This window comes from Nerophis lumbriciformis, linkage group LG09, assembly GCF_033978685.3.
Source record: "Nerophis lumbriciformis linkage group LG09, RoL_Nlum_v2.1, whole genome shotgun sequence".
Classification (NCBI taxonomy): Eukaryota; Metazoa; Chordata; class Actinopteri; order Syngnathiformes; family Syngnathidae; genus Nerophis; species Nerophis lumbriciformis.
The window spans coordinates 38,889,294-38,907,738 of NC_084556.2; the positions used below are offsets into that span (position 1 = coordinate 38,889,294).

General features: G+C 39.1%; 1 protein-coding gene across 2 annotated transcripts; it reads left to right on the plus strand.

Annotated features, from left to right (window-relative positions):
- Nucleotides 1-193: 193 nt before the first annotated feature.
- On the plus strand, nucleotides 194-14,653 carry smfn (small fragment nuclease). 2 transcript variants are annotated; one of them, XM_061961539.2, is made up of 7 exons: nucleotides 194-390; nucleotides 2,753-2,836; nucleotides 2,902-2,979; nucleotides 11,157-11,268; nucleotides 11,348-11,456; nucleotides 11,549-11,602; nucleotides 14,458-14,653. In XM_061961539.2, the coding sequence occupies exons 1-7, from the start codon at nucleotides 280-282 to the stop codon at nucleotides 14,576-14,578; spliced, it is 669 nt and encodes a 222-aa protein (XP_061817523.2). In that variant the 5' UTR covers nucleotides 194-279; the 3' UTR covers nucleotides 14,579-14,653. The 2 variants fall into 2 exon arrangements, with proteins under 2 accessions (XP_061817523.2, XP_061817524.2); XM_061961540.2 differs by having other exon boundaries at nucleotides 255-394.
- Nucleotides 14,654-18,445: the final 3,792 nt, after the last annotated feature.

An 18,445-nucleotide genomic window follows, 5' to 3' on the forward strand; every position in this document is an offset into this window, starting at 1 on the left:
CATTCTCCTTGTTCTACTTGTTCTTCTTCTTCTGCATTTCTCGCGGCGCATCTGTCAAATCTAGATGAGAAGGGATTAGATTCTCTCTACAGGAATCCAGTTCTATTAAATACCCTTATTCGACTGGTTATCATTGATGTAGGCCTTAATGTAATTAAAATAATTATTATAATATATATACAAAAGACGCCTGAATGACTGACGTCACTTTCGCTTAGCATTTCCGGTACGGTTGAGTTTACTTTCCACTAGCCTGGTGACTTGCTCGTCCTGGAATCCATGCTTCTTTTCAATTGCCGCGTTTTTACTTTCGGTTTTCAAATCACAAGGCGCTGTAGAAAAAATATGAGCACCGCTTTGTCCCAGAAGATGGTGTGGGTGGATCTTGAGGCAAGTAAGGACAGCAGAAAAAGCAAAGAGGCATAATAATGTTTAACGACACGATGTGTAAACGTTGACATTGCACGACTAATATTGTTGTCTTCATCTTTAACGTAAACTTGTCACGCAGTCGTTGTTCTGTTATTACGGTGTACAGAACGTCTAAGCATTTATACATCGGTTTGTTTTAGCCTGCTTACAAACTGGAAAACTATTTCAAGATAGAGGCCATTTTATTGTTTTATTGTTCAGTATGCGTACCACCGTGGAAAAACAAACGTTATACTGTTTACTCAATTTGTAGAGGCGTACTAGAGATAAAAGCTGCAGTAGCTTTGAAAATATATTGGTAAACACACAAAAAAAACACCTTTAAAAATGAGTGTTTTTTTTTAAGTGAAAGTAATATAATGGTAAATGGGTTATACTTGTATAGCGCTTTTCTACCTTCAAGGTAGTGCTGGGCGATAGGGCCTTTTTTTAATATCTCGATATTTTTAGGCCATATCGCGATACACGATATATCTCGATATTTTGCCTTAGCCTTGAATGAACACTTGATGCATATAATCACAGCAGTATGATGATTCTATGTGTACATTAAAACATTCTTCTTCATACTGCATTAATATATGCTACTTTTAGACTTTCAGGCAGAGAAGGAAATCACAACTAAGTCAATTTACCAAAACTGTATTTATTAAAGAGTTATTAAGCAGTGGCACAAACATTCATGTCATTTCAAAACAGAAAGTGCAAGATTGTCAGAGACATTTTAAAACAAGCAATTAGTTTAAAACATGATGTCACACAAGCCATGCTACCTCTCTGCTCAAGGAGGGCGTATACGTATGTGATGTATGACGTGACAGTATGTGACGTGTGTAAGAAGGTGCGCTTGTTGTCTGTGAGAAGGAGCGACAAGACAGAGTGAGAGGAGCCTGTAGTGTAATGCCCGCAGCTAAAAGCAACTGCGTGAGAACGTATACTCCAATATCACGATATAGTCATTTTCTATATCGCAGAGAGACAAACCCGCAATATATTGCGTATATCGACATATCGCCCAGCCCTACTTCAAGGTACTCAAAGCGTTTTTGACACTATTTCCACATTCACCCATTCACACACACATTCACACACTGATGGGGAGCTGCCATGCAAGGCGCTAACTAACCACGACCCATCAGGAGCAAGGGTGAAGTGTCTTGCTCAAGGACACAACAGACGTGACTCGGTTGGTAAAAGCTGGGGATCAAACTAGGAACCCTCAGGTAGCTAGCACGGCCACTCTCCCAACACTCTCCCCACCTCCCGGATTGTAATTAATGTAAATAATTCAATGTATATACTCTGATGATTAACTTGTGCGATGACTGTATTATGCTGATAGTATATATTTGTACCATGAATTGATTTACGTGGACCCCGACTTAAACAAGTTGAAAAACTTATTCGGGTGTTACCATTTAGTGGTCAATTGTACAGCATATGTACTGTACTGTACAATCTACTAATAAAAGTTCCAATCAATCAAAACATCGCCACGCCGTCCCAATAATATAATGTATGGAAGGATGTATATAGTGTAATATATCTGGGATGGTTGTAATCTTTTTATGGCTGTTAAGTAGAAGAGACACGGACATCAGTTTGGATCTACGGGAGCTTTATTTTTCAACTCACATGTTGGCCCTGCGATGAGGTGGCGAATTGTCCAGGGTGTACCGCGTCTTCCGCCCAAGTGCAGCTGAGATAGGCTCCAGCACCCTCCGCGACCCCGTAAGGGACAAGCGGTAGAAATTGATGGAAGAATTGATGTAAGCAAATGCACCACAGTGTCAATTACGGTCTTTCAACAATTGCAATTTCTTTGGAATATATTACATATAGCCTATTATTTGCGCAATATTAACAAGTAATGCACTGAAAATTCGGTTGTCTTAAATAAAAACCGAAACCGGATGTTGTGATGAGTGACGTAGCTTGCCCCAAAGCTCTACGAAATAAATCACATTCAGGTCGCATTGCGTTTAGACTGCAGTCACATTTGAAAAAGTCAGATTCCAATTGGATTCAGGACTACCTCCTGATGTGGCCTGAATCTGACGCCAAAAGATCAGACTTGAAGCACTTTGGAGCGTTTGAAATTGCAAAATAAAAATCAGATTTGGTGTGCAGTGGAAACAAGGCCACTGTGATTGCACTTAAAACGTTGAATGTGATTATGGAAAAGTGTGAATTGATGTGATCTTTTACCTCATCCTTTTTGTTATCCTTTGTCTGTATGAACATTAGTGTAAAAAGTTACTATTTTGTCATCTCCAATAACATGCATGCAAATGTCTCATGTGTTGTTTGTGTTTTCCAGATGACAGGCTTGGACGTGGACAAGGACAAAATCATCGAAATGGCGTGCATTATTACAGATGGCAACTTAAACATTTTGGCTGAGGTAACCCCCCAAAAATGCTGTGACTGCTGGTTCTCTTTATCTTCCTTTTTTTTTTGTCTTGGCAGGGGCCCAACTTGATTATAAAGCAGCCTGATGAACTACTGGAGGCCATGCCAGAGTGGTGTCAGAAGCAGCACGGCATGGTAAGCTAAGTGGGTTGCAAACACTGCAGTCAAATGCTGCTAAAGTCGAACAGTTTGGAGTCCTGAAAAAAAAAAACATGCATTAAAAGTTGTAACAAAAATTTGGATCTCAATCTGTCACTGGGATGTCTGCAAATCTCATAAAATATTAGCTCAATTATCTGTAAAATTATATCAAAATTACCTACAGTGTAACTACCTGTAAGTCTGTGTTTTTCATTTTGCTTTTGTGCAAAACATTACACAAGGAAAATTTAACACAGTAACATTATTCAATGCAAAAAGTATAACAAAAACACCAGCGGCTATCTTATGTGTGGTTTAACAGAAAACATTTGTTTAACAATTGTCTCTATTTTCACGACGACTAAGTTTGTGTTTGTGTAAAAAAATGTACTAGCCCGAATAAAATGATTGGTCTTTACAGTGGTCACTAACCCTGTCTCATCCACACGTAGGCGTAGGCAGCGTGTGCACACATATAAAAATAGTCCTAGAGGTTAAGTTGGTTGAGAGTTGGTTAAGATGGACTATACATTCAATGATAGATAACACTAATTATCCAAATCGCTATTATTAGCTAACAACATCTAAAGCTAATGCGCGTGCACGGCTTATACAGTTTATGTACTAGACTAGTGTACGGCATTACATTCTCGAAGTCGTAAGAGGGCGGAATGTACTGTTTTTATTTTTATTTTATTTTATTTATTTTTTATCGTGTTCTGTTTGTGTTGTGTTGTGTTTGCTCGGTTCTCGTATTATCTTTTAACCTGCCCATTGTACAGCACTTTGGCTACCCCTGTGGTAAATTTTAAATGTGCTTTATAAACAAAGTTGATTTGATTTAAATTACATTTAAAAGTTAGCGCCCTCTAGGCATTTGTGTAAATGTTGCAAACAGTCCCTTTAAATTATTTAATTATAACAAAACATCACAAACAACAACCTTAGATTTCTTAATTGTTTATGAATCCCTCTAGAAATCCCTAATCAAGCCAATTTACACAAATGTTACCAATCCCCGCAAATTTTGCACAGCCTCGCAACTTTGTCCAATTCCTGCAACTTCCCAGCACATTTTGGCCAATCAAATTTGTCTCTTGAGCGTTGTGCAAAAACGCATATCAACTTGTCTGATTAAATCTTTTTTGTTTCTTGTTTCAACAACGTGTAACAATATATCAACTCTTTGTTGCTCAAATGGCACAATTGTCACCTCCCGTGGAGCTCAGACCCACTTCCTGTTCCTGTCTAAAGCGCTAAGCCTTTTGGGTAAAATACAAACACTGACTTTCTAGTTTACATGTGTTTATATACATTTTTTTTATAACATTTAGAATAGAATAGAATAGAATAGAATATATCTTTATTGTCATTGTACAACGAAATTGTAAGCAAAAACTAATTTAGTGCAAATTCATAACACATAAAACCATAAGAACATAGATAAATAGATAAAAATACATAAAAATAGCAAGCACACAGCTCACATGCACAGTCATTATTGTCGTCTTGTGTTCAGCGACACTATTGCTCTCGGGTAAAAAGTGTTCTTAAGTCTGTTTGTCCGGCATTTTATTGTTCTGTATCTCCTGCCCGAGGGCAGCAGTTCAAAAAGTTTATGTCCGGGGTGAGATGGGTCCCTTATGATGTTTTGGGCCTTTTCGAGGCACCTGGCACTGTACAGTTCATCTAGGGAGGGGAGAGAGCAGCCAGTGATCTTCATGGGAGTTTTTATGACCCTCTGAAGTGCATTTCTCTGTGCAGCTGGCATACCATACACACATGCAGTATGTCAGCACACTCTCTATTGAGCAGCTATAGAAGGACACAAGCAGTTTTTGTGACAGGTTGTTCTTTTTGAGGAGTCTCAGAAAGTAAAGTCTCTGCTGTGCATTTTTGATGGTCACTGAGGTGTTCATACTCCACGACAGGTTTTCCTCGATCTGGATCCCCAGGAACCTGAAGTTAGAGACCATTTCCAAATATTCCCCGTTGATGTACAGTGGTTGGATGTTTGTTTTTTTCTTGCGGAAATCCATGATCAGCTCCTTCGTCTTGGTGGTGTTAAGGACCAGGTTGTTTATTTATCCATTGTAAGACAATTAGGAACATAGCAAAGAGGCAGCATTTAGCATTTGTTGGAGATGATGTGTGAAAATAATCTCTCATTTATCAACAATAATTAGCGCTGTAAATTGCTCTCAACAGTCAGAAATGCTCTTAACGTGCGGGGTTGGAACATAAATGAATGACAAACACGGAGAATGTCTGCCACTTTTGGACGACAGAGCAGACAGCAGACAATAAGTGTCATGCGGGGGTTCACAGCTCACTATGGTTCGTTCTCCCAGTGCAAACAGACTACTCTGGACAAGGCATGCAGGTAAAAACATGATTTAATCTTGAGCTCAAAGTACTACAAAAGCGAAAGCTAAGGCAAAAAACATGAAAAAAACTCACTAAACTGTGGCTTGAATAAACAAAACTTACGTGGCATGGCATGAAGCATGAAAAGAACAATCGCAAGAATATCAGCATGAGCAGAGCATGAAAAGAACATGTACAGAGCAAATACAGAGTAATGTCATCAGGATGACTAACTGGCAAAACAGGCTTAAATAATAGTCTCTGATTAAAAGCAGGTGCGTGAATCAAACACATGAGACAGGTGAAACTAATCGGTCGTCATGGAAACTAAAACAAACTAGGGAGCGCAAACAGGAACTCATGGAGTCTTCAACCGAAAATAACAAAAAAACATGATCCAGACCACAGATCATGACAATAGGTAAGTCTTTGGTGGTGTTTCTTTCTGTAATTAGAATTATTTATGACTATTATTAGTCATAATAACTTAAAACAGAACAGTAATTTGACAATGAACGCTAAGTATGGGCTTTTGCTGCAATCGAGTCTTTGCTTTTAAGTCTGTGTGGTTTAAAACGAGTAAAACATCAATACAGTATTTGTTTTCCAATTGTTGTTGAAATCATGTGCTTTTTGAGGTTAAGTTAAAAAGGTCACTCAAAACATTGTTAACAAATTCATAGAATCACAAGTTTATTTAATGTTATTGAGGTAAGAAAAAAGCCTCGGAACATTGCAACTTTAGAGGCAAATTTCTGAAAAAGCTGCCGTAAATTCAGGCGTTTAAGGCTGCAACAATCACAAAAAAGCCAGCGAAATCCTGAAGGGACTGATCATCATTTACATGCGTGCGTCGGCACAAAGCTTTACGTCGCAGCCTGGTACAGCCAAACTTCTGTTTTCGTATGTCCCACTCTTTGTAAATGAGACAGTTTTCGCCAATAATTTGTCCCAGTTTTCTTATACCGTCTCTGTTATCGGATGGCCAAACATTGTGTGTGACAAACTTTGTACCATTCTGCGAAATCTGGTGATTCAGCCTCTGTGCTTTTTTTATATTGAGTACAACTAAAATAATCCACCATGGGGTCAACGAAAGTTGTGAGTGTTAAATAGGGTTGTACAGTATACCGGTATTAGTATAGTACCGCGATACTAATTAATCATATTCGGTACTATACCGCCTCTAAAAAGTACGGGTACCCCACCCCGTCGTTGTCACGTCGTGTCATTGCTGGTTGACGAGCATGTTCGGCAGCGCACAATCACGGAGTACTTACAAACAGACAATGTGTGTAGACAGAAAAGGGAGAACGGACGCATTTTGGCTTAAAGGGGAACATTATCACAATTTCAGAATGGTTAAAACCATTAAAAATCAGTTCCCAGTGGCTTATTATATTTTTCGAAGTTTTTTTCCAAATTTTACCCATCACGCAATATCCCTAAAAAAAGCTTCAAAGTGCCTGATTTTAACCGTCACATAGTGAAGCCAACACAAACAAACATGGCGGAAAGAACAGCAAGTTATAGCGACATTAGCTCGGATTCAGACTCGGATTTCAGCGGCTTAAGCGATTCAACAGATTACGCATGTATTGAAACGGATGGTTGTAGTGTGGAGGCAGGTAGCGAAAACGAAATTGAAGAAGAAACTGAAGCTATTGAGCCATATCGGTTTGAACCGTATGCAAGCTAAACCGACGAAAACGACACGACAGCCAGCGACACGGGAGAAAGCGTGGACGAATTTGGCGATCGCCTTCTAACCAACGATTGGTATGTGTTTGTTTGGCATTAAAGGAAACTAACAACTATGAACTAGGTTTACAGCATATGAAATACATTTGGCAACAACATGCACTTTGAGAGTGCAGACAGCCCAATTTTCATCAATTTATATATTCTGTAGACATACCCTCATGTCAGCAGGCCAGGGAAGCTAGGGTCGATATTCTTCTCTTGACGGTGTGAGCCAAGACATCCAGGGGGTTTAGCTCGCTCGTCTGCGGGAACAAACTGCCGCCATTGCTTGCCGTGTTACCGAGGTCCTTTGTCCCTGAATTGCTCACACACTACGGCAGATTCAATGGGGGTCTGGCGGCAGATTTCTTTGACTTTATCGTTGGAAATGCATCTGCTTTGAGTGTCGCAGGATATCCACACAGTCTTGCCATCTCTGTCGTAGCATAGCTTTTGTTGGTAAAGTGTGCGGAACAAACGTCCAATTTCTTGCCACTTTCGCATCTTTGGGCCACTGGTGCAACTTGAATCCGTCCCTGTTCGTGTTGTTACACCCTCCGACAACACACCGACGAGGCATGATGTCTCCAAGGTACGGAAAACAGTCAAAAAAACGGAAAATAACAGCTGATTTGACTCGGTGTTTGAGAAAATGGCGGATTGCTTCCCGATGCGACGTCACGTTGTGACGTCATCGCTCCGAGAGCGAATATTAGAAAGGCGTTTAATTCGCCAAAATTCACCCATTTAGAGTTCGGAAATCGTTTAAAAAAATATATGGTCTTTTTTCTGCAACATCAAGGTATATATTGACGCTTACATAGGTCTAGTGATAATGTTCCCCTTTAAAAACTAACAATAAAGGTGAAGTTACAACACTGAAACGCCCTCAGGAAGAGGTGCTTTAAGTCATGCTTGAATCTATTATGTTCACATTGGTTGAGTTTGTAGTTATGTTACCTTTAATTCGATTATCATAGTGTCATTTTGACAATTGTTTTGATTATATTATAATTGTAGTATTTGAATGTGTTGTGGTTCTAACCAATGCTGCGCTTTGAGGAAAAACTAGTTTGCTTTTCTAACCTGAGATTGCTTAACAGGAAGTGCTTAAAGTTTAATGGCTTTGTAAATACACTGAGACAAAGTCTAAGTTCATTGTGTTCTTCATGGTGTTTTTGAAACTGCACTAAGTTTTTCCTCAGAATGTTCAACTAACTTGAAGTGTTTTGCCAAGAGGATTACCGGTATTTGTAATGTGTATATTTTCAGAATGTGCCAAAGTAACAAAGAAAACTATTTTGAAGGTGTCTTTATTTTTAATTTTATTATGCCATGATTTTATCAGTCCGGCCCGCGTGGGAATAGATTTTCCTCCATGCGGGCCCTGGTTTATATAAATCCAATCCATCATCATTATATGTACATACTTTTACAGTGTACTGCAATACTTCTCTATTTTGATGGTGTAGTTACCCATTTTAGATGTATTCTTTCAATTTGAGGGTGCCGCAGCACACTAGTGTGCCGTGGGAATTTTTCCCAGTTCTTTAATGGTAAAAAAAAAATATAAAAAATAAAATAAAATTGCTTTCTTACTACGAATAATAAGTCTGTTGACTGCTTGTGCCTTAAGTACAGTTAAATAATTTTCCACTAGATGACTGCAAATAGCTCAGGGCCTTGTTATTCACACACTATGAGTGAATTAAGAATCACTGAGGTTGTTGACTCGGGCAGTAGTTCTTAACCTTTTTGACCATTCAAATATTAACGCTGAATTAATAAATATTTTTTTACTTAAAAATTTAACATACATATACAACATACAAATAAATTAAGGCACTTCCAATACAATACAATTCAATATTTTTTTTGCATGTTTTACAACAGGGTGAGTTATTTACATAGCAATATAAAATACATCTAATTAAATACATTCCTTATACAAACAAAACCCGTAAAACTAAAGATAAGAGACAATACAAATGAGATTTGAAAAAAGGAAAATTAAAATAAATAAGTTGGCCATATAAGGCAATCATTTATTCACATAAATTTCATGATGTAATAAATAATTTAAAATCAATAATCCAATGGGAGAATTTGAGTTTTACTTGAAAAAAAATTGATGTATGCGAAATGTAGCTTGCAACAGAGTAATAATAATACTCATTTCTAGGTTGCTATCTTATATATAAGCCAAATGTAATCTATTCTATAGTAAATAGGGACATTTTTGTACCTTAGTCTTTCAACCTACCTTTTATCTCCTCCAAAAATAAATGATTCACATTTTCTAAATGAATAACAGCTGTCAATGTTCATTTTGTGATGTCTCACATTATATATTCATATGTCCTTTTTGTCAATTCACCAATTGCTCACAAAGTCGGAAATTGGAAAAATAATTTTTTTTTTTTTTTTTTTTTTCCGTTTTGGATCTGGGAACAAATTTTTTAGTTTTGCTATTATCGTGAAAACCTATTTAACAAATTATACACCGATAATTTATGTTGACAAACGTTTTGTAGGATTGTTCATCTTTTCTTATATATTTACTCCCTATAGTTGAAACAGTATTAGACATGCAGAAGTGTGAAGATTAAACACATTAATTATACAATTAATTACACATTAAATTATGCAAGTGTAACAAGCACTTTTTGGGAATTTGGTCTATTGTTCACAATCATTATGAAGGACATGACGATGGATGTATTTTTTTAATTCTAAATATTAAATAAAAGTGATCAAAAGACTGCTTACAATGGAGCCTATGGGACCTGCTCAATTCTGTCTATAAAACCCTTAAAATAACTAAAAAACTCCATTAAGGTTTTATATACATGATGTAAGTATATATGTAATGTAGTACGAGGCACATTCATAATAGCATTTATTATTTACATATTTTGCTAATTTTAAGCATACGCGGCACATTAATTTTAAAAACACATACTGACGTTTGCTTTTTTTTCACTGATTACTACTGACTGCAGACTTTTTGAGAGCCAACAAACATAATAAAATATCACTTATTGAACAAAACTAAGCGTCTTTTCGTGTCGTTCTCGCCTGGTCTAAATTGACTGTCAAAGTGTATCAGCTTGCCGGAATACGTCCTTGTCATTCTATCCAGGTGAGAGGCATGATGTATGATCTAGAATAAAGTTTGACGAGCAAGGAAGCAGCTGATCAGTCGATAATATCAACATTGGTAAGCAAGCTATTAATTACGACGCTGCTATAGTTTGTCTGTGTTAGCGCTTATAATAACAATATCACTAATACAAACCCCGTTTCCATATGAGTTGGGAAATTGTGTTAGATGTAAATATAAACGGAATACAATGATTTGCAAATCCTTTTCAACCCATATTCAATTGAATGCACTACAAAGACAAGATATTTGATGTTCAAACTGGATGTTCCAAATAAGTGTTTGATGAGCATTCCTCAACTTTATCAGTATTTATTGCCACCTTTCCCAACCGCTTTGTCACGTGTTGCTGGCATCAAATTCTAAAGTTAATGATTATTTGCAACAAAAACAAAAGTTTATCAGTTTGAACATCAAATATGTTGTCTTTGTAGCATATTCAACTGAATATGGGTTGAAAATTATTTGCAAATCATTGTATTCTGTTTATATTTACATCTAACACAATTTCCCAACTCATATGGAAACGGGGTTTGTACTTGGTTAATATTCAAGTCACGAAAAGTAAATGGAGTACCGGTATTTTTTTATTGTGTTTTATGGGTGGAATAGAGGGCTTCCCATTGGCTCTGCTTTAAACTGACTTATTTACGTTTATGAGTTAGAGTGCATTAAAAAAAAATACATCTGTCGTCATGCCTTTCATAATGATTGTGAATGATAGGCAAAAAAAAAAAAAAAAAAAAAAGGCTGTTCCCTTGAATGAAAAGTCTCAAATAAACCACACCATCTTGATGTTTGTTATTTTTACCTCACAAAAACCTAGTATATAACTGGGGTGTATAGATTTTCTGATGTCTATATCAACAGTATTTATGATGAAATGTTCTTTTCTCAGTCAGGATTGACTCAGGCTGTACGAGACAGTAAAATCACATTTGAACGAGCAGAGAGTGAGTTTCTATCATTTGTCAGGCATCACACGCCACCTGGACAGTGCCCCTTAGCTGGTGAGCCGCTTTTTGCTGCAGCAGCAGAATTTTATCTTTGGTTTCTTTTTTTTATGCATCATTATTCCTTTCTGTGCAGGAAATTCTGTGCATGCCGACAAACAGTTCCTGGAGAAATATATGCCCCAGTTCATGAGTCACCTCCACTACAGAATAATTGATGTCAGTACCATCAAGGAGCTTTGCAGGTGATTGTGATGTTAAAATATTTTATCATGTTCATTGTGACAAGTGACACTATAAATGGAAAGCATTTCATTTGTTGTTGTTTAACTTTAAGGAGGTGGTTCCCAGTGGAATATAAGATGGTGCCTCACAAAAAGGCAACTCACAGGTAAGAAATAACTCATGCTGTAGTAACTTAGTAAGTTATTTAATGCTCGGAAATATGCATATTAAAAATCTGGGCACTTAAAAAATTTAAACCAGGATGCAGACAAGGTAGGCAATGTGCAGGTAAAAAAAAAAAAAAATTACGATGAAAAAAAATAGGTCGCACTTGCTTGGACAAAGCAATGGAACCTGGGTGAATTAAAAATTTGGGCAGACATAGAAAATTAGATCCAGGGACAAAAACTGTCTTGTATGTAGCAAAAACCAAACCATATACATCCGCACAGTGTACAGCGAACCGACGTTGTCCAATGGACGGTGCCGGTTAAGACGCATAAGATACCTCCTTGGTTATAATCCGTAATGAAAGTGTGTCTCCTGATTTTCAATCAGCAACAGGTGAGGAAATCAGTGCTTTGAGCAGAGGTTCAAGAAAACAGTAAAACATACCAAAACAGGTCGTGGAGAATGAAAAATAAGAACACAGGGCAGGGAAAATTGCTAAAATTGCGCTTCAACACAATAAACCCTATTAGCCACCTGAAAAGCCAGCATTGCTACGATTAGGGATGGGTACCGAATGTCATACATTCATAGGTGAAGCCAGAATTCCGTCGGCACTACCGGGTACCCATTCACGTAAAATCAAAAAGGTAGCATATTCCGCTACCTTTGTTGCACGTAACTTTATGTTCGGTTGCGGCGCCGTCACCGGATCGAGCACTTAGCGGACAAATAAGCACTCAGAGTGGACTTAAGATAATGTTACAATTTTCCATGCTATTAAAAGCAAGAAAAAGGCACAATAAAGGAGCCCCCATTGACTCCGTTTTTAGATGACTTGTGTTATTCATTTCTGCTGATTATTGGTAGAGTGCAGATCCCTTTCCAGTGTGACGTCATCAGATTCCGAACGTACGGAAATTGCCAAAGGCATTTAGAGTGGAATATTCAAATGGCCGTCTGAAATTTTGGCATTTTGTGGATGTTTAGACGACATTTTCTCATGTTTTACAGATTGGAAATATAATTGGATATATTTTAACGGGGGCAGCACGGTGGCAGAGGGGTTAGTGCGTCTGCCTCACAATACGAAGGTCCTGAGTAGTAGTGAGTTCAATCCCGGCCTCGGGATCTTTCTGTGTGGAGTTTGCATGTTCTCCCCGTGACTGCGTGGGTTCCCTCCGGGTACTCCGGCTTCCTCCCACCTCCAAAAACATGCACCTGGGGATAGGTTGATTGGCAACACTAAATTGACCCTAGTGTGTGGATGTGAGTGTGAATGTTGTCTGTCTATCTGTGTTGGCCCTGCGATGAGGTGGCGACTTGTCCAGGGTGTACCCAGCCTTCCGCCCGATTGTAGCTGAGATAGGCTCCAGCGCCCCCCGCGACCCCGAAGGGAATAAGCGGTAAAAAATGGATGGATGGATGGATATTTTAACGGATAAAATGAAACAGCATTTATTTTCCCATTATACTTGTACGTTACCTGTGTAATAAACAATTTAAGAAATGAAACATAAATAAGTTGCTTCGGTCTTGAGAAGCAAGAAGTTATCTGTATTGGTATTCGCTTGAAAAAGAAAAAATATTGCACATCCCTTGTCAAAATATGAAAATAGTGTTATTGCAAAAGTGCAAAGACTTTCCATATTTGTCCCAGTATTGGAACATTCAAAAATGTAATGGGATGTTTTAGATGCCCTTATTATTCAGATGTCATTAGTTTTTTAATTGCCCAACTAGTCTACTTGTGTTTTGTGGACTTGGAGAAGGCATTCGACCGTGTACCTCGGGAAGTCCTGTGGGGAGTGCTCAGAGAGTATGGGGTATCGGACTGCCTGATTGTGACAGTCCATTCCCTGTATGATCAGTGTAGTGTCAGAGCTTAGTTGCCAGCAGTGAGTCGGACCCGTTTCCAGTGGGGGTTGGACTCCGCCTTGGCTTCTTTTTGTCACGGATTCTATTTACAACTTTTATGGACAGAATTTCTAGGCGCAGTCAGGGCGGTGAGGGGATCGGGTTTGGTGGCTGTAGGATTAGGTCTCTGCTTTTTGCGAATGATGTGGTCTTGATGGCTTCATCTGGCCAGGATCTTCCTCTCTCACTGGATCAGTTCAACGGATGAAAATGAGCACTTCCAAGCCTAAGTCCAAAGTTTTTGCCAGGAAAAGGGTGGAGTGCCATTTCCGGGTTGGGGATGAGAACCTGCCCCAGGTGGAGGAGTTCAATTACCTTGGGGTCTTGTTCATGAGTGAAGCAAGAGTGGATTGTGAGATTGACAGGCAGATTAGTGCAGTGTCTGCAGTGATGCGAACCCTACATCAGTCTGTCGTGGTGAAAAAGGAGCTGAGCCGGAAGGCAACGCTCTTAATTTTCCGGTCGATCTATGTTCCTATCCTCACCTATGGTGATGAGCTTTGGGTTATGACCAGGAAGACTAGTACAAGCGGCTGAAATGAGTTTCCTTCGTCGGGTGGCAGGGCTCTTCCTAAGAGATAGGGTGAGAAGTGCTGCATTCGGGAAGAGCTCAGAGTAAAGCCGCTGCTCCTCCACCTTGAGGGGAGCCAGATGAGGTGGTTCAGGCGTCTGGTCATAATGCTCCCGGACGCCTACCTCGGGAGGTGTTAAAGCGCATCCAACCGGTAGGAAGCCATGGGGAGGACCCAGGACACGTTGGAGAGACTATGTCTCCCAGTTGGCCTGGGAATGCCTCGGGATTTGCTGGGTAGAGGGAAGTCTGGGCTTCTCTGCCTAGGTTGCTGCACCCGCAACCTGACTTCGAATAAGAGGAAGGAGATAGATGGCTAGATAGATAGTTATGTAAATGGTAACATATTTAGTTTTCTTTTTCAGAGCCTTGGAGGACATCGGGGAAAGCATTAAAGAGCTTCAATACTACAGAGACAACATCTTTAAAGATTCCGGTGGGGAACACTACAAGATTGTTGACAATGGAAACAGGAAGAAGACATAAGTGATGTGGCTTCTTCCACAATTGGAGGACATTTCTGCTTTTGATAAAACACAATAAAAACCTTTTTGTTACCAATTTTCTGTTAGGAGTTCCAAGTTTCTTTTGAGCTTGGAAGGATAGACATGATTTAAACAGAAAAAATAAAACCCTAATTGGAGTTTTAATCTGTTAAACAAATGTTGAACATGGAGTTTAAAATATAAACAATTATCAATTAAAGTACAATATATATAAAGCATACATCGAAGCAAAATATCCTGCCAGAGCCAAAATATTTGTCCTTTTCCTTCTTAATCTTTGACACGCAATAACTCGTTTCAGAAAATGTTGACTTTGATTGCACAGAATCCTTAAAATTGCCACAAATGTGCGAGTCGGCCTACTGAAGCCATGTTGAAGCCATGTTTACTTCTGTAACACTACAGTGCATGTGACATCTTGTCTGCATACAGGTCAGGTTGCATTCACTTTAGAAATCAAATATGTTCAGTAATGTGAACGGCCACATGAAAACATCAGATTTGACAAATCATTTTATGAACCTTTATGGATGCAATTGGAAAATGAATCAATCAAAGTTTACTTATTTAGCCCTTAATCAGAAATGTGTCAAAGGGCTGCACAAGCCACAACAACATCCTCGTCTCAGATCCCATATCAGGACAAGAAAAAACCAATGGAAACAACATGAACCCCCCCAGTGTTGGCACTAGGAATTTTCAAAATAGGGTCCCAGGGATAAGGTTGCAACATTCTGGGAATATTCAAAGTTGGAAACTTTCCATGGGAATTAACGGGAATATATGGGAATTAATGGGAATAAACATTGAATGCAACATGCTAGATCTTGCAGCATTATTATTAGCTAAAACAACCTGATTTAATGCAAATTCAGTAGAATATCAACCCTTCACTGTGCATTCCTCCATCACATGCACAGATAATTCCCAGCATGCTACACACTACAGCATGGCTATTGAGGCCACACTAGTATTTGAGCCCAAGGACTTCATCCAGTCAGGTAAGTTTTGATGATATTACTGGGGTAAACATATTTGATCTATGGTAGAGAGGTTCGATGATGGCTTTTTTGATGATATTCCGATATTGTCCGACTCTTAATTACCAATTCCGATATCAACCGATACCGACATATACAGTTGTGGAATTAACACATTATTATGCCTAATTTTGTTGTGATGCCCCGCTGGATGCATTAAACAATGTAACAAGGTTTTCCAAAATAAATCAACTGAAGTTACGGAAAAAAGTGCCAAAGTGGCACTGCCATATTTATTATTCAAGTCGCAAAGTGCATTATGTTTTTTAACATGCCTCAAAACAGCAGCTTGGAATTTGGGACATACTCTCCCTGAGATAATCCTGATACCCACTACAACTATAGGAAATACTATACTTTGACTTTCACAAAGTGCATTATTTTTTATTTTGTTTAAACATGCCTCAAAACAACAGCTACAAAAACAATGAAGGCACACAGCTTTAGTCCAGAGTATACTAGAGTAATGAAGTAAACAATAACATAGTCCTCCTTTAGTGCAAGGCTGCCTGGCATACTGTATAACAGGAAATTATAAACTGGGCTCAATCTGCCCTGCTCTAACGTATTTGTATGGGTAACACAAATGTGCTGCAAGCTAGTGGTGAGTGCTTGAAGTGGCCTAGCAGTCAGCCAGAGCTTCTGAAATGCTGCATTGAGACAGGGCACCTTGTTCAATGCAGGCTGCAAAGCTCTGCAAGCATTCGAGTAACCTGGACATCTAAGTACCGGTATGTGAAATTTTGCAAGGCCATTCTAAAAGAGGAAATTGTGCAGGGGATACTCCTTTGCAGCAGAAAATGTACGAAATATTTAACTTTTTACCAAATTCAATTTGTAAGCAGAAACATGTCCAAATGCTCAAAGGGTATTCAGTGGACTGATACAGAGATATCCGAGACATACAGAAGGAGGTAATCTGCGTAGAGAGAGACTTTCACTTCCATGTGTGCCTACATATGCCTGTAATAGGCGGATTAATGGACACGCTATTGACAGAGGCTCAATGGCAAGAGCAAAAAGCAATGGGCTGAGAGGACAACCTTGCCGCGTAGAACAATAGAGGCTAAAGTATTGCATTGAATATTATTTGCCCTGACTGAGGCCTCCGGGGATAAATAGAAAAGCTTAACCCACAAAATTAAAACTGTTAATGCCGGATCTCTCCAGGACATAAAATAGGTAAATACACTCCACTCTGTCAAAAGCCTTTTCCGCATCCAGTGATATCACTGCCTCTTGGGTGTTTGAAGCGGGGACACTCTACAATATATTGAAAAGACGGCGAAGATTAGAAAAGTAGTGCCTATTTCGAATGAACCCAGTTTGATCTGCATTAATAATAGAAGGGAAAATAGTCTCCAGGCATAAAGCCAGCAGTTCAGATCATTTAAAATCCACATTTAACTGGCTATTAGGGAGATACAAAGTGCACAAAGAGGGATATTTGTCTTTTTTCAAGAGGAGAGAAATTGAGCTTGGTTAAGCGTTTTTGGGAGGCGGACAGATTTAAACGATTCATTGTACATATCCAATAATAAAGAGGCAAATTTATGGCCAAAACAATTTTTTAATTTGGAAGGGTAACCATCCGGTCCTGGAGAATAACCGCTTTGTAGTGATATTGCTGCAACGTTAAATTCTGCAGCAGTGACTGGTCCCTCCAATTCCATCGCAGCGGATTGATGAACTCAAGAGATGTCCAAATTGTTAAAAATGTCATCCAGCTCAGGGCATACTTGCCAACCTTGAGACCTTCGAATTCGAGATATTGTGGGGGGGGGCGCGTGGTTGAGGTGGGCTGGGTTGGAGGCGGGGGGCGGGGTTTGGTCGTAGCGAGGGTGTATATTGTATCCCGGAAGAGTTAGGGTTGCAGGGGATTCTGGGTATTTGTTCTGTTGTGTTACGGTGCGGATGTTCTCTCGAAATGTGTTTGTCATTCTTGTTTGGTGTGGGTTCACAGTGTTAAAGTTGTTTATACGGCCACCCTCAGAGTGACCTGTATGGCTGTTGATCAAGTATGTCTTGCAGTCACTTTCGTGTGTATGCAGATGCCGCATACAACATGTGACTGGGCTGGCACACTGTTTGTATGGTGAAAAAGCGGACGCTAAAGGCAGTGCCATCACGACACGCCCTTAATATTGTTGTCCGGGTGAACATCGGGAGAAATTCGGGAGAATGGTTGCCCCGGGAGATTTTCGGGAGGCACTGAAATTCGGGAGTCTCCCGGAAAAATCGGGAGGTTTGGCAAGTATGAAATTGTTAAATACATTATTTATCTCAAGGTCATCTATGGTTACGGCTGAATCAGTTTGAATCGGCCAAATATGATGGGATGCTGATATCTGGCGTAATTGATGCGCTAATATTTTGCTGGCCTTATCGCCATGTTCAAAGACCTGGGATCTTGAGCAGAACATTTGTTCAGTGGCACGATCCGAAATAAGAACATGCAGTTCTCACTAGACTCACACATCAATCAGTTTCTTTGGAAAAGTAAACCAGCACGAATCAGCCTTGAAACATTTCAACAACCCAAAGAATATGGGGGTCTAGAACTCCCAAATGTTTCCAATTACTTCCTTGCAAATAAACTGCAATACATATTTAAATGGATCAATCCCAATTTATTAGATAATTTATGGTTAGATATTGAACAATCACTCGGCCAGGAGATCTCAATTTCTAATTTGCCCTTTATTAACCAAATTCTCTGAAAACACAGCTGCTTTAAAAGTATTTATATACGCACTACCTTAACAGTTTGGTGGGAATTTTTTTAAATAACTGGGTCCCCGCTCACT